At 38.1% G+C, this 13,193-nt stretch overlaps 1 protein-coding gene across 1 annotated transcript in view; it reads right to left on the bottom strand.

Annotated features, from left to right (window-relative positions):
* Positions 1 to 337: 337 nt before the first annotated feature.
* Positions 338 to 13,193, bottom strand: part of LOC109405502 (uncharacterized) — a 35,194-nt gene continuing 22,338 nt past the window's right edge. The window contains exons 2-7 of the mRNA XM_019678603.3: positions 6,939 to 7,477; positions 5,904 to 6,290; positions 1,758 to 1,882; positions 1,528 to 1,696; positions 749 to 947; positions 338 to 676 (exon numbers count right to left, since the gene is read on the bottom strand). Of these exons, the coding sequence (XP_019534148.1) occupies positions 520 to 676; positions 749 to 947; positions 1,528 to 1,696; positions 1,758 to 1,882; positions 5,904 to 6,290; positions 6,939 to 7,371 (1,470 nt within the window). The 5' untranslated portion in view covers positions 7,372 to 7,477 and the 3' untranslated portion in view covers positions 338 to 519. The remainder of the gene's footprint in view (positions 677 to 748; positions 948 to 1,527; positions 1,697 to 1,757; positions 1,883 to 5,903; positions 6,291 to 6,938; positions 7,478 to 13,193) is intronic.

Below are 13,193 nucleotides of genomic sequence, written 5' to 3'. Positions count from 1 at the left end.
TTATACCAATGTGTGATCTGGCACCAATGTCAAACTGCAAAGTGTTGCATGTGCTGAATGAAAATTGCAGTTTTGGGGATGTCTTTCAACAAATTTCGTCGATCATCGACAAAAAGAGTTACTCAGAAATTCTCAGAGTTGCTCTCGTTTGCACAGTGTCCTGCCCCTAGGCTGGGACATTACGGTAATACAGACTTAGTATAGGCCATAAACTCCAATAAGGATCTTAAGATTTTTCAGCTTTGTATATATTTATAAACTTGCATTATTTGCATCCTACATTCTTTTGTAGACCAATGGTTGTGATATATTTCTACACAGTTAGTTTCAACGAATGTTCGTGTAAAGTATAATTTTATTATACTTCATTCGCCCATTAAAAAATCACAATTCTATCGATCGGTTTTGACTAAATTTTACAAACACATGATTACGCTGCATAGGATTGCTAGTATTCACATTTACTGTTCCATATAAATAATAGTAATAATAATAATAATTGTAATAATAATATACAGTTTAAAAATCACCTACGCATTGTCCGAAATGAGAAGTCATGTCCACTTCAACTCTTTCCGAAAGGCAATTCTTATAATTAAGGTAGTCTAGCAATCTCCGTGGTAATGGTAGTGTCTGAATAAGATCTTTTCTTATTATCGTTTTGTGAATGACGAACCTGTTGGACAGAAGATTGTGTACATTACGTTAGGGAAAAATGGAAAACTTACGCTGAAAGCAGCGACATTACCTGCAAAGATGTTGCAAACTTTGTACGTGTTTGAATCTGGACACCGGTTTTGTCAATTGCACGCGTAAAGGACCATGTTCTGGGCGTCTATGGAGAAAAAACAAATATCTACCACTTCTGGAATGCTCTACAGCATTCTCGATGAATTCCATTATAGTTCGAGATTTAAACTTGGCACACGACCCGAATGAAAATGCACCTGAAAGTTATATAAAAAAATTGGGGAATAGACGTAAATGTTCATTTGGTGTCATATGGGTTTAATGGCCTATATAGCCGAAGCATAAGGCTAATTCGCAGTGGACAAATTCTTGACTTTCTTGTGCAAATTATTATTCTACACACAAATAACAAACAGCCACAAAGCACACTTTCAGTCAATCCTCGAGCAGTCGCGTCTTTGACTACCTGTAGCGATGCCGCGCTCACGCTGTGTACCACAAGCGTGCATTTTTCATGGTGCGTGTACTCAGTACACGACGCGACCGCTCCCGGGTTAATAAGCGAGATTTAAATTGTGTCCGAAATGCAGCTTAGTCGGATGTTTAAAGGCAGTTATTCCAACAAGGGCGCATGTGTCGGTACGGTACATTATGCCAATGTATTGCAGTTGTATCTGCATAATGGAATGGTTCGATTTTTGGTACCGTAACGATGAGTTCTTACTCGCCTATTAAAAAAAACGTCCTCAATCCAAGTTACCATCATTTCAAATGGATCAAAAGATTTACGGAAATAACATGACACACAACTATAATTAAGCATAGCCTTGAACTTACCTTGATCTTGATCTATTCTGACGTGGCGCACAGATCCGTTCAGCTTAAACGTGAGGGAAAATATATAGTGATCATCGGAACTATCCCGCACTAGAAAACTCCCATCCGGTTCATTTGAAAGGATCTTTTCTGCTCCTTCCGAGGATATGGGACCCCAGTACCAGCCACACTGAAATCGGAAAGGAAATTATCCAGATTATTTGTTCCAAAATGGGTAACTAGCTGCTTACATCTTTCACTTTATCGATACTCGCTGTGAAATCCATGATATGCGCAGCCTCATCCTGTTTGTGTGTTTCGTTCGATTCCTTTGTTTCTTCCAATGAAACACCGTTTGGTAGTGTTGCTTTTTCCGCTGTAAATTAAATTAAATAATTCTATAACTAACTTTTGAAATGAGTCTAATGAACATATGGTGGCGCAAAATGATGGATGTTATCGACAAAATAAACAAATTAAAAAATATATATTCAAGCTGAAGTTTCCAATCTTGAAATACGCTTTAACGGCGGATGTGTCAAAAATGTATCGCCAGATGAAGATACTTAATGAAGACCGCCGCCAGCTTTATGGATCAAAAAGCCTGAGCCAGTAAAAAGAAAAAAAAAAAAGACCGCCGATATATGTAGCAGAATATGATAGCTTTGGACAGTCCATCGTATTGAGTTTTCGATCGCAACATACGGAATTATTTAAGTTGCAAGAAATGGAGAACACAACAACGCAGTTACCCAAAGTTTTTTTTTATACAGCATCAAATTAAACAAGGAATCATAATAATCACGCTTTTTGCACAAGTTCATTGCAAAAACGGGGAATTTACCATCTCATTATACAAATATAAATCACCAATCGCGTCATATCATGAATGGAAGCACATATCATCGGAGTCCAACGCCGCGAATCTTTTTTTTTCGGTATGTATCCAGCGACATGGTATCATTGGTGGCAAGGGCCGACGTGTCTGAAAGTTTAAGATTCGTTTTGTATTTTGAGGAATTTACAAAACTGCAGTAAACTTTTGATAGGAAAAAATGCAACTTCAATAGGACATATCGGTGAAGTACTACATGTGTAGTAATGAGCTGAATTTTAGTATGGTGAGAAGGTCAATTCTCCGTTCTGCAATAAAATGGTGCAAAAAGCGTGGGTATTATGATTCCTTGCCCAATTTGATGCTGTTTGAGGAAAATTTTGGGCAACAGTGTTGTTGTTTTATCCATTTATTGCAACATAAACCACATAGTTATCCAAAGTTTTGCTCAAACAGCATTAAATTAGGCAAGGAATCATAATACCCACGCTTTTAGCACCATTTCATTGCAGGAACGGAGAATTGACGTTCTCACCATACTAAAATGCAGCTCTTTACTACAAATCTAGTACTACACCGAACGTGCCCCATTGTTTGATATGTTTTGTATAAATCTCTCAGCTTTCGATTGATGTAAACATTTTGAAAATCGATAATAGCCAATAAGGTTAAAAAAGTTATGGTATGAAAATTCAAGATTGCGGCCAAAATCAATATGACCGACCGAACTTTTTATAACTGTAAATAGTAGCTGTATCTTTTCGCTTTTCAACATCATTTCGTTTTGAGGGAGTTTTATAAGAAATTTTCGAGTTATAACAGTTCAAATTAGCCAACATTTGAGTAACCAAAATGCATTTTTCTTACTTTTTTGCAAGGACTTCAGAAAATCGCCACCTTAAGCATTTTTAACGACAAGGTGCAAATAGCGGGACGGTTTCAGCAAAAGTAACACTACTACACTGTATGTGCCCCAGTACATATCAACGATTGACTTTGGTGAGAATCGTCTAATTATCAACGTATGATGATGCCATCGAAAAACTGCTGAAAAGAAGAAGAAAGAACCAACATCTACAGGAACTTTAGACTCTACTGATGTCCGCCATGATGACAAGAACCGACAAAATCTGCCAGCCCACAGGAACGTGACAGAGTCTCAGCCCTCCCAAAGCCCTACATCAGGGCCAAGTTCCATCTGCAACGAATGCTGAAAGAGGCTTACCTAATGTATGAAAATAAGTAACCTCATGGTACAATTAGACATGATTTCAAATTCTCGGCCTCTCTGCAAACAATCGATGGGCCCAAAGGACTTGGACGAAAGACGAAACTCCAAGTCCTGCACATTTTGAACTAACCGCAATGGATGATCCACTGTACGACCATTTGAAAGAGTATACCCTATCTCATCAGAGGACGCAAGCAATCATTCTGGCGATGTTGATCGAACGAATACATCAGGGAGTTGCGGCGTAGGGGCAAGTGGTTCAAGAATCATACTCTTTTTCGAAACGAACAAATCGTGGTACGGAAGGGAAATAATACACCACCGCACACCTGGCCGCTAGGCAGAGTCGTAGAAACGCATAGCTATTTTTACCAGGGGGTGTATACCGTGGGGTGCCCTAATTTCGCGCGGGTCCAAATTTCGCTCACTGATAATATTTAGAGATCATAATTATAAAACTAATTGTGCAATTGTCCAAATTACACTTTTGCTATGCTATCTAAAGTGAAATTAGGACAATTGAACAATTACTTCTATGATTATGATCTCTAAAAATGATCAGTAAGCGAAATTTGGACCTGCGAGAAATTAGGGCACCCCACGATAACTCAGTCAACATGTGAATGCCTTGGCTAGCGAAATAAAACGTTTGAAATAGAGTCCACGATATGTTGATCCACTCAAATCAGAAATCCAAGTAATTAGGGTGGGGCGGGACAAGATGGGTCAGTGCCATTTTCGGGCGCATTACTCATGTTTGATTATGTTAATAATTTTGTTAGATGACCAGCACTGCCGGTGGACGCATAAATGTCCCATGTGCAAAAACAGACAATCGAGAAAATCGCGTCCAAAGTTCGGAAAAAGTAAATTGTCCCAACTATGAAGTATAAGTGCTGAATCGTATTCTAACATCAACCAAATTTTAATTTGAGCACAATTTTTTTGTTTTAGAGCGATTTTATAGTTCCATAGGATTTCCAATGAAACGTGACGCTTATGCGTCCACTTTTAAGAATGTTACAAATCGGCCATGTATTTTTTCAACAATTTTCAGAACAAACTACCTATTTTTATTTCCCCATATGATAGTACCCCACGATACATGGTCATTGGCTGTAAAATCTCAATATTGCCAAAAATGCACATGGGACAATTGTGCTTCCACCGGCAGAGCATGAATATACAAAAGTTTGGGGCATTAATTGAAAAATTATTCACTCTCATTGAAAATAAAAAATAAAATGGTTTTTAGTCATTTTTCTTATTCGATACATTCCATATAATCTCCATATAAACGGCCGCGGGGCAAGATGGGTCACCTTCAATTTTAAACTTATTTTTGGAACATTCAAAAGTTATTTATTTTTAATTACAAGACTATCTCATAAATGACTTCAAACAAGCGGAATGATCGCTCAAAATTATAACATAAAATTATGATATTTTTTTTAGTGAAAACATCGATTTTCAAGTCGCCTTAGGACCACTCAAATCGTTAAGTTTTTTATATTCCAAATACATTTATAAAATGTTTACTAGTAGCTCTTATTTACTCAGTATGGATATGGAGCATATACACGGTCAGAAAATTCACTCATTTTAGAGCTAAAGTGGGACAACTCAAAAATGAGTAAATTTTATTTCCAGCGCTAGCGCTGGTCCAGGTGCGAAAATCTCATCAGTTTAAGTCGTATAATATTCTTGCTGATGTGAAGAATATTATACGGCTTAAACCAGTTGGATTTTTGCTCTTGGACCAGAGATATCGCTGGAAAAGCAATTTACTCATTTTTTGAGCTGTTCCAGTTTAGCTCAGTTTTGTGTGAATCTTACTCATTTTAGAGTAACTTTTTCTTAGCGTGTATGAATGCGGAACAAATCTTATATGTTGACGTTTTTCGTTGAGAAAATGTGAATTACTTAAAAGGTGACCCATCTTGCCCGCACTTTTTTTACGGCGCAAAATCGATCACTTTTTAAAACTGCTTGTTTAACATCATATGTTGTATTTAATGGACTTTTTATCGACTTTTAGCATAGCTAACAAGCTAACTAGAGTATTAAAGAGTAGCGGGCGAATAAAAACCAATACGATTTGTATTTACAAAGTTATGGTGATCCATCCTTAGGTGACCCATCTTGCCCCGCCCCACCCTACGTATGTATTCAAAAATGATTTTTTATATATTTCTCAATCCCCACATCTATCAGATGAGAAGCTTTGTCACCAATACTATTTGAGTCCACCAATTTCAACCCATCTATGTTAACCCATGTTTAGTGATTAGACAATTTGTTGCCCAGAAGGTTACTACATCTACAACATACCTGACATAGGCAGTGGGGGTAGTTTACGCGTTGACACACTGGACTTTTTATAGTAATCATCTATCGATTTAGACTTGGTGCCGCAACCATTTTGCTTGGGATGACCATCGAGAAACGATTTTTTGCCCCTTAAATATTGCTGATGTTTGCTGATGCGGAAAATATTGCATAACTTTTGCTTCAGGTTGAACGAAAAGTGATTCTTTTTGCTGTTGCACTCGCTAACTTTGTTGGATATTGTGCGCCTTTTCTGTTCTGCTCGTTCATGTTCCGGTGCTGCGTACGATGACTGCGTTTTCTTGCTAATAACTTGCTTCCTGTTGTTGGCTTCCTGTAGTGCTGGAATTTGCCGTCTTTTTAAATTAAACTCGTTCTTCTGAAATGGGACTGTAAAAGGTTGAAATAATTTTAATTTGTAAGATATGATATTCCAATATATTTCAAAATAAAATAGCAACATTGAATTTTCATTAAATCCTAACACAAAATAATACCTGCGACAACAATAAAATAATAATAAAAATTTATAACAAACGTATAAATTGGATACAAATAACTGCATTAAGCCAACAGACCATAATTCCGCAAAGTTTATCGAACTGCATCCCATTTCACAGTAATCCTTAACAAAACTTTCCGCGACAATCGTGGAGATAGAGCTTAGGACGTGACCAAACCCACAACAGAATTTTCAGTATTCAGTTTCACAAATGACCACCACAATATTAAATAGAACGTGTGAACATGGCGACCGTGACATTACATGCACTACCCACCAATAATTCAAAGCATGGTAACTTGGGATGGAATCGCCACATAGTAGTGTAAGTATTTATTGTGATCATCGAACGCAAGTTAACCAATTTCAAATATATTTGAAAATAAATTCAGTTAAAAAATATTAAATAGTCATTCAAGGAAAGTTCAATAAAATCAAGTTTTAGTATATTGAGAAAAAAACAAAAGTTTGTTTTGGCACTGTAACTAAATAAAAATCGTGCTTGGCTGAGACATGAGACATAAGTATATACATACCTGGCTTACTAGACTTCGATTTGTGTAATACTGAATCAATGGTATACTGGTTTGTTATGTAGTCTATGGGTGCAGAGTATATATCCGAGTCGAGAGGAACATTGTAAAAATCTAATATTTTGTTGTCATCTAGGGCGTCGTGTGACATAGCTTGGGTAATGAATATCGAGTCGTCAACCTTTTTGGTTGCCGAATCGCTTAATGAGTTGTGGGAACTGGACAATCGTTTGTGCAAAGTGCTGGAATTCCGCTGCATTGTCGATACGTTACTTTTACTGGAAAGGCTCCACAGTAACTGTTGGGATCCTTTGCCCAAGCTCCACGTATTGGTTTTTATTGAGCATTCTTTGTCATAGGAAAGAGCATGATCGCTTCTATTGCCCGACTGCCGTCCGCAGCAGCTAGAATCGCTTCCAAGTGTATGGGTATTCATCGTTTATTTGTCGCAAATATGGCGCTATGCGGTTATGTAAGCTAAAATATCAGTTGTATTTCCGTCATAAGTTCCTGGGTAACATGATCCCACTCAACATTGTGCACTGCAAGAGAAGAGAACATGCAAAACTTCATTTTGGATGGCTTAAGACGGATTTAGCAAAACAAAATAGCGAATGGGATACATTGAACAACACAAATATTAGAAAATTTTGCTTAATATTGAACACATGATACTTTTGTCCAATGAAAGGGACATGGAAATTATAACAAAACAGAACTAGAAATTGACACATAACCGTTCAACAAAAACATAATCGATATATTTAGGTCCAGAAAGGAGATTTTCGTTACATATGAATGTCCTGTAGTAGACATATTTATACGGAATTGTAATTTATTTTCAATCATGGCTTCTTCGAAACATCGATTTCAATTTATACTCTGAGATAAAGTTAAATTTATCTTTACAGGATAATTTTGGTATATTTAGTAAATTTGGAATTTAAGCATCCCTGCCTTGGTTTCTACTCGAATTTAGTATAAGTTTAACAAATTTAGTAATGATTTTCATTTACTGACTGCCATTCTACGCATAACAGTCCCATAAGAATCCCTATGAACACTAGGCCGAAATAGACACCCCTGTTTTAGTTGAAACCGTTAAATTTTACGTTAATTTTTTTTGTATGAAGAAGTGTAAAGGAACAAGTCATCGTTCTATCTGTCAGTGGAACCATTTAAATCTCTTCAAAATAATTAACATATCTTTAAACTTAAATGTTTGTCGCATATGGTGGATTTTTTATAATTTTGAAGCAGCGCTAAGTAAGATATTGTGAGCGTTTAAGTGTCTCCACCATAAAAATATCAACGCATTTATTTCATCTGCATATAGGTACGCCATTGGACCATTTGGGTGAGTTATTTTTTTCTTATTCATTGAAACGAGGGCATAAACCCGCCCCGTAACGTGGCGAATGGTGCGTTGCGGTGTAAGATCTACCAAATCAAATTTTGATCTTGATATTTACCGCATTTTTAAATATTCCAAGATCAAAGTGTGATGCTCTTTTCCTTGTGTTTTGTAGTATTTGTGCTTCAATGTACTGCTAATTAACATTTTATTTCAGCAGGATTCAGGTAAATGTATTGTACGATACAAATAATATTTTAAAAATATGTAACTGTGGCGAGCGTATCACTAATATGTAGCTTATTTGACGTACGATGTTAATATTATTTTATATTTCAGATTATCAACCGAAGAATCTAGTAATTCAACCAAATGCCACCAAGATGACGAGGAAACCAAGATGAATTGGGCAGACAACTGATTCGAAGCAGTCTAACAATGGTGTGCCTGAACGTGACCCAGCGTATCATTTGGAGTTTACCCTTCCACTAACAACACCCAAATTCCCGTGGCACCTAGGCCTGAGAGATCGTAGAGTTGTCTACATTTTTCATAGGTGTCCAAAACTAACCATCCTTTCCCATTCCTCAGCAGTCGCAAGGACGTGGCCGGGACAGTGCTCGACCATTGGAGGATTGCGTTAGTCTTGTCTAAGAGTCAGAGATTAGTCCCAAACGAGGACAGCTTTCCCGGGAAGCTGACTAGACTGATAAGAGCAACGATGGACGGTGTGCAGAACAGTGTAAGTATTTCGGGTGAACTATCCAGTTCATTTGAATCTAGACGGGGACTACGACAAGGTGATGGACTTTCCTGCCTACTATGCAACATCGCCCTGGAAGGTGTTATGCGACGAGCCGGGCTCAACAGCCGGGGTACGATCTTCACGAAATCCAGCCAATTTGTCTGTTTTGCGGATGACATGGATATTATTGCTAGAACATTTGGAACGGTGGCAGAACAGTACATGCTGGTAGGTGGGACTGAGCGAGACAGGACAAGCCTTGGCAGCAATGTTACGATAGACGGGGATACTTTCGAGGTGGTAGAAGAATTCGTCTACCTCGGTTCCTTGCTAACGGCTGACAATAACGTGAGCCGTGAAATACGAAGGCGCATCATCAGTGGAAGTCGTGCCTACTATGGGCTCCAGAAAAAACTGCGGTCAAAAAAGATTCACCCCTGCACCAAATGTACCATGTACAAGACGTTAATAAGACCGGTGGTTCTCTACGGACACGAGACATGGACGATGGTCGAGGAGGACCTGTAAGCACTCGGAGCAGGAGAACGGTGTGTGGCGGAGAAGGATGAACCACGAGCTCGCTGCACTCTACGGCGAACCCAGCATCCAGAAAGTGGCCAAAGTCGGAAGGATACGATGGGCAAGGCATGTTGCAAGAATGCCGGACAACAACCCTGCAAGCGCAGAGAGCACGATGGGCGGACCAGGTGGAACGTGATCTGGCGAGTGTTGGGCGTGACCGACGTTGGAGAGCTGCAGCTGCAAATCGAATATTATGGCGGCAAATTGTTGATTCAGTATTATTATGAATTTGATGTTAGCTAAATAAATAAATAAAAATGAATTAGTCCCAAATCTTTGTGCTTTGGTTCGGACGGGAACCCTCATAACAGCGGTCTAGGACTGTACCACCTACGAATTTGTGCGACTCGCTTAATGCTAATGCTAATTGAAACGAGGGCATAAAACCGTCATGGGGACAATAAGTCTGTTGATGTAATAATAATAAATAAATTATTGTGATTACCTATTGTTTCAACAGGTATGACTACTAGCCCGAGCAAAGTCCAACAACAAAATTACAGCAAATCGAAAACATGATTTGCATTCAGCAACAAATTGATATCACATTTTGATATCAGTTTATCTTCACTTAATTTGATTTCAAATTTTGTTTTCAGTTTGCTGCCATTTTAAAAGAATGAAAATATTTAGTGCTAGAATAGTTTTAAATCTTTTAGTAAACTATGTAAACTAATTCTAGGGATATATCATTAGTGCAATTATACAATCGCATTAATGATTCGATATCAACCGAAAAACTCTACATTTAACGATTTTTCATTTTTCTTGCGCTGATAACAAAACAGTTATCAATTTGCTATCATCGATAGCAGGAACTGTTTTCAATTTGCTGTCATAGGAACATTTTTCTGCTCTCATTGTTGATGGGTTAACCGTTAAAACGACCAAAGCGACAACAACCTGAGTTATCAAAATTTGCAATATCTCAACATCAAAATTAGTTTTCAATTTGCTATCAGACTTTGCTCGGGAGAACTACTATAGAAACTTACCGTAGGGGAATTTAATTTGCCAAGTGGATGGAGCGACTTGACTTGTTTGAAGCTAAAGGCATTAAGGAAAAATGCACGTAAACCCAATTTCATTACTCTGGGTTGTTGAGGAGTTGAATAGGCGACGAAATACCTCTGCATAACAACCATAAGTTTGTTTATCAAAAATAACAATTAGAAAGTCATGCCCGAGCAGAGGGGAATATCAAATTAATAACTACGAAATTACAAAACATGTTTTTAAATCTCGTTTTGTTATTATTGTATTATCAAGGCATTACGTTTCCATAACATGTTTTGTTGGACAATCTTATTTTGTTATTACCAAGCTATTGGTATACAGCCATTAAATAACATTTCAATATTACATTTTGTTGTGAAACAAGTTTGATTATTATTGTATTATTGAGAGTGTACAAATACTTTATGCTATTGCTATCAAAACTAAAACATGTTTTGAAATAAATCCTACGTCATTCAACAACGTTATTTACAGTATTTCGCGAGTTATGCTTACGGTATGTATCACATTTGATGAAAGGTGTGGTATATTCCGTGACATGGAGGTGCTGTAATGTGTACAAAACCAAGTCCCTGCTGGGCGCTGCGAGGCTTGAAATTTACTGAGTTGTAGCTGAAAAGTTCCCAAAATATCAGCCACTGCCCAAGTGGCGCAGCACCCTACATACATCAAAACGAGAACATAGCAGACGATATTGAAGGTGGGGTTTGAAAAGGACGTTACAGACTCCGCCTTTGACATGAGAATTTCAATGATAAAAATGTCAAACTTATTGAGTAAACTTGTTTGAACGAAACTAATACAGACAGCTGAATCCAAACTTGTAGATGGTTTTGAATGGGATTTTTCAGAAATATTTTATATTTTCACATGTTTTTCCTGCCGTTCTAGAGGATGAAGTCGGATCTTCCTATTTGTGGTAAAATATTACATGAATAGTTGAAAATACGCCTAAGAGGGAAGAGAGAAACTGAAGTTCGCAATGATTGTTCCGCCATTCTCACATGCTGGTCTAAATATGTATAGCATTCTCAGCCAACACGAAATCATATATGATGTAGAAAAGGATGCTAATGTGGAGGCCATATGCGTACATGCTTTCATTTAACCACGGGTAAAGTGTACGCATATCGTCACTTTAGCATCCTATTCAACAGCATGTGCGATTGTTTGATATCATAACTAATTTTGCTTTCGGGATGTTATCAATAACTCTTTAATATCAAAATTCGTTATTGAAATATTTCCCAAATTCACTGTTATTAAGTTGTTATTGACACTAACAAAACATGTTATTAAATTGATTTTTCAGGAACAATTTTTTGTTATGTGACTTTTTATTTTGCCGCTTATGACAGACAAGTTTATAACTCAATATGTTATGTTAATAACATAAAAACAACTAATTCCATTATGCAGTTATTTTGCCAAAATAACGCATTTTGTTATGCTGTTGTTATTTTCTTCTGCTCGGGTGTGGGGGTATAAATATGAGAGCTTACAATAAAGAGAGTCATATCTCAACCATCTAAGAGGTTATGGGCCTTAACTGAAGTTGAAGATTTTGAAGTTGGAATTCTGGAAATCTCGGAAGATTGGTCGGAACTTTGGGTTCGTTTTTAAGATCGACGCTAGCAAGCTCATGATGGAACGCCTGAATAACCCCAATTACGAAGCCTGGAGATTCAGAATTGAAATGCTGCTGATTCGCGAAGGGTTTTAGAAGCACATCTCGGAGGGGGTACCCAATCCGGTCACGAGCGAATGGAAGCAGGGAGACGATAAGGCCAGGGCGACTATTGCCCTGTTCGTTGAAGATAATCAACATCCGATCATCCGGGATTGCCGAACTGCCAGAGAAACCTGGGAAGCCTTGAAGAAACATCATCAGAGTGTGTCCCTCACGTCTCGAGTCACGTTACTGAAGCGGATTTACCAGTTACAGTTCCGGGATGGTGACGATATGGAACAGCATCTTCAAGAAAAGGATGGACTTTTCTCTCGCCTTTCGAACGCTGGTCAATCGGATGAAGAGTTAACCATGGACCTTGTGAAGAGCAAGTTGTTGGACGAATCCATGAAGCGCCAAAGATTTCCATCGCGAGGAGAATCGTTGCTGAGAGTGGAGTCCTCGAGGAAGCAAATTATCTGCCATAGCTGTGGAGAACCTGGACATTTCAAAAATGATTGTCGTGTGCTATCCGATGCGAAGGTGGACAAGTCCCGGCGAAAGTTCAAACCTAAAGCGAGAACTGTGAAGGAAGATGACCGTCCCGAGGGGTGTTCAACGTTTTGCTTCGCGACACGTAATGAACCGGATACGATTGATTCTTGGGTCGTGGATTCCGGTGCTAGTACCCACATGTGCGCGAACAGAAACAAGCAGTATGAAACATGCTCCGGATTAACAGTAACGCTAGCTGACGGAAGTGAAGTAGGTGTTTCTGGAAAAGGTTCCGTAATACAGTGGTTTTTCGATTTTATTACGGTCAAAAAAATTTCACCGTGAATTCAGCGAAACCGTGAATTTGGCGAAATGAAAAATGAATGAAAATTTTAT

This window comes from Aedes albopictus, chromosome 1, assembly GCF_035046485.1.
Source record: "Aedes albopictus strain Foshan chromosome 1, AalbF5, whole genome shotgun sequence".
In the NCBI taxonomy this organism is placed as follows: Eukaryota; Metazoa; Arthropoda; class Insecta; order Diptera; family Culicidae; genus Aedes; species Aedes albopictus.
Note: the sequence above shows the minus strand (reverse complement) of the source record. Positions and strands in the feature narration are given on the sequence as shown.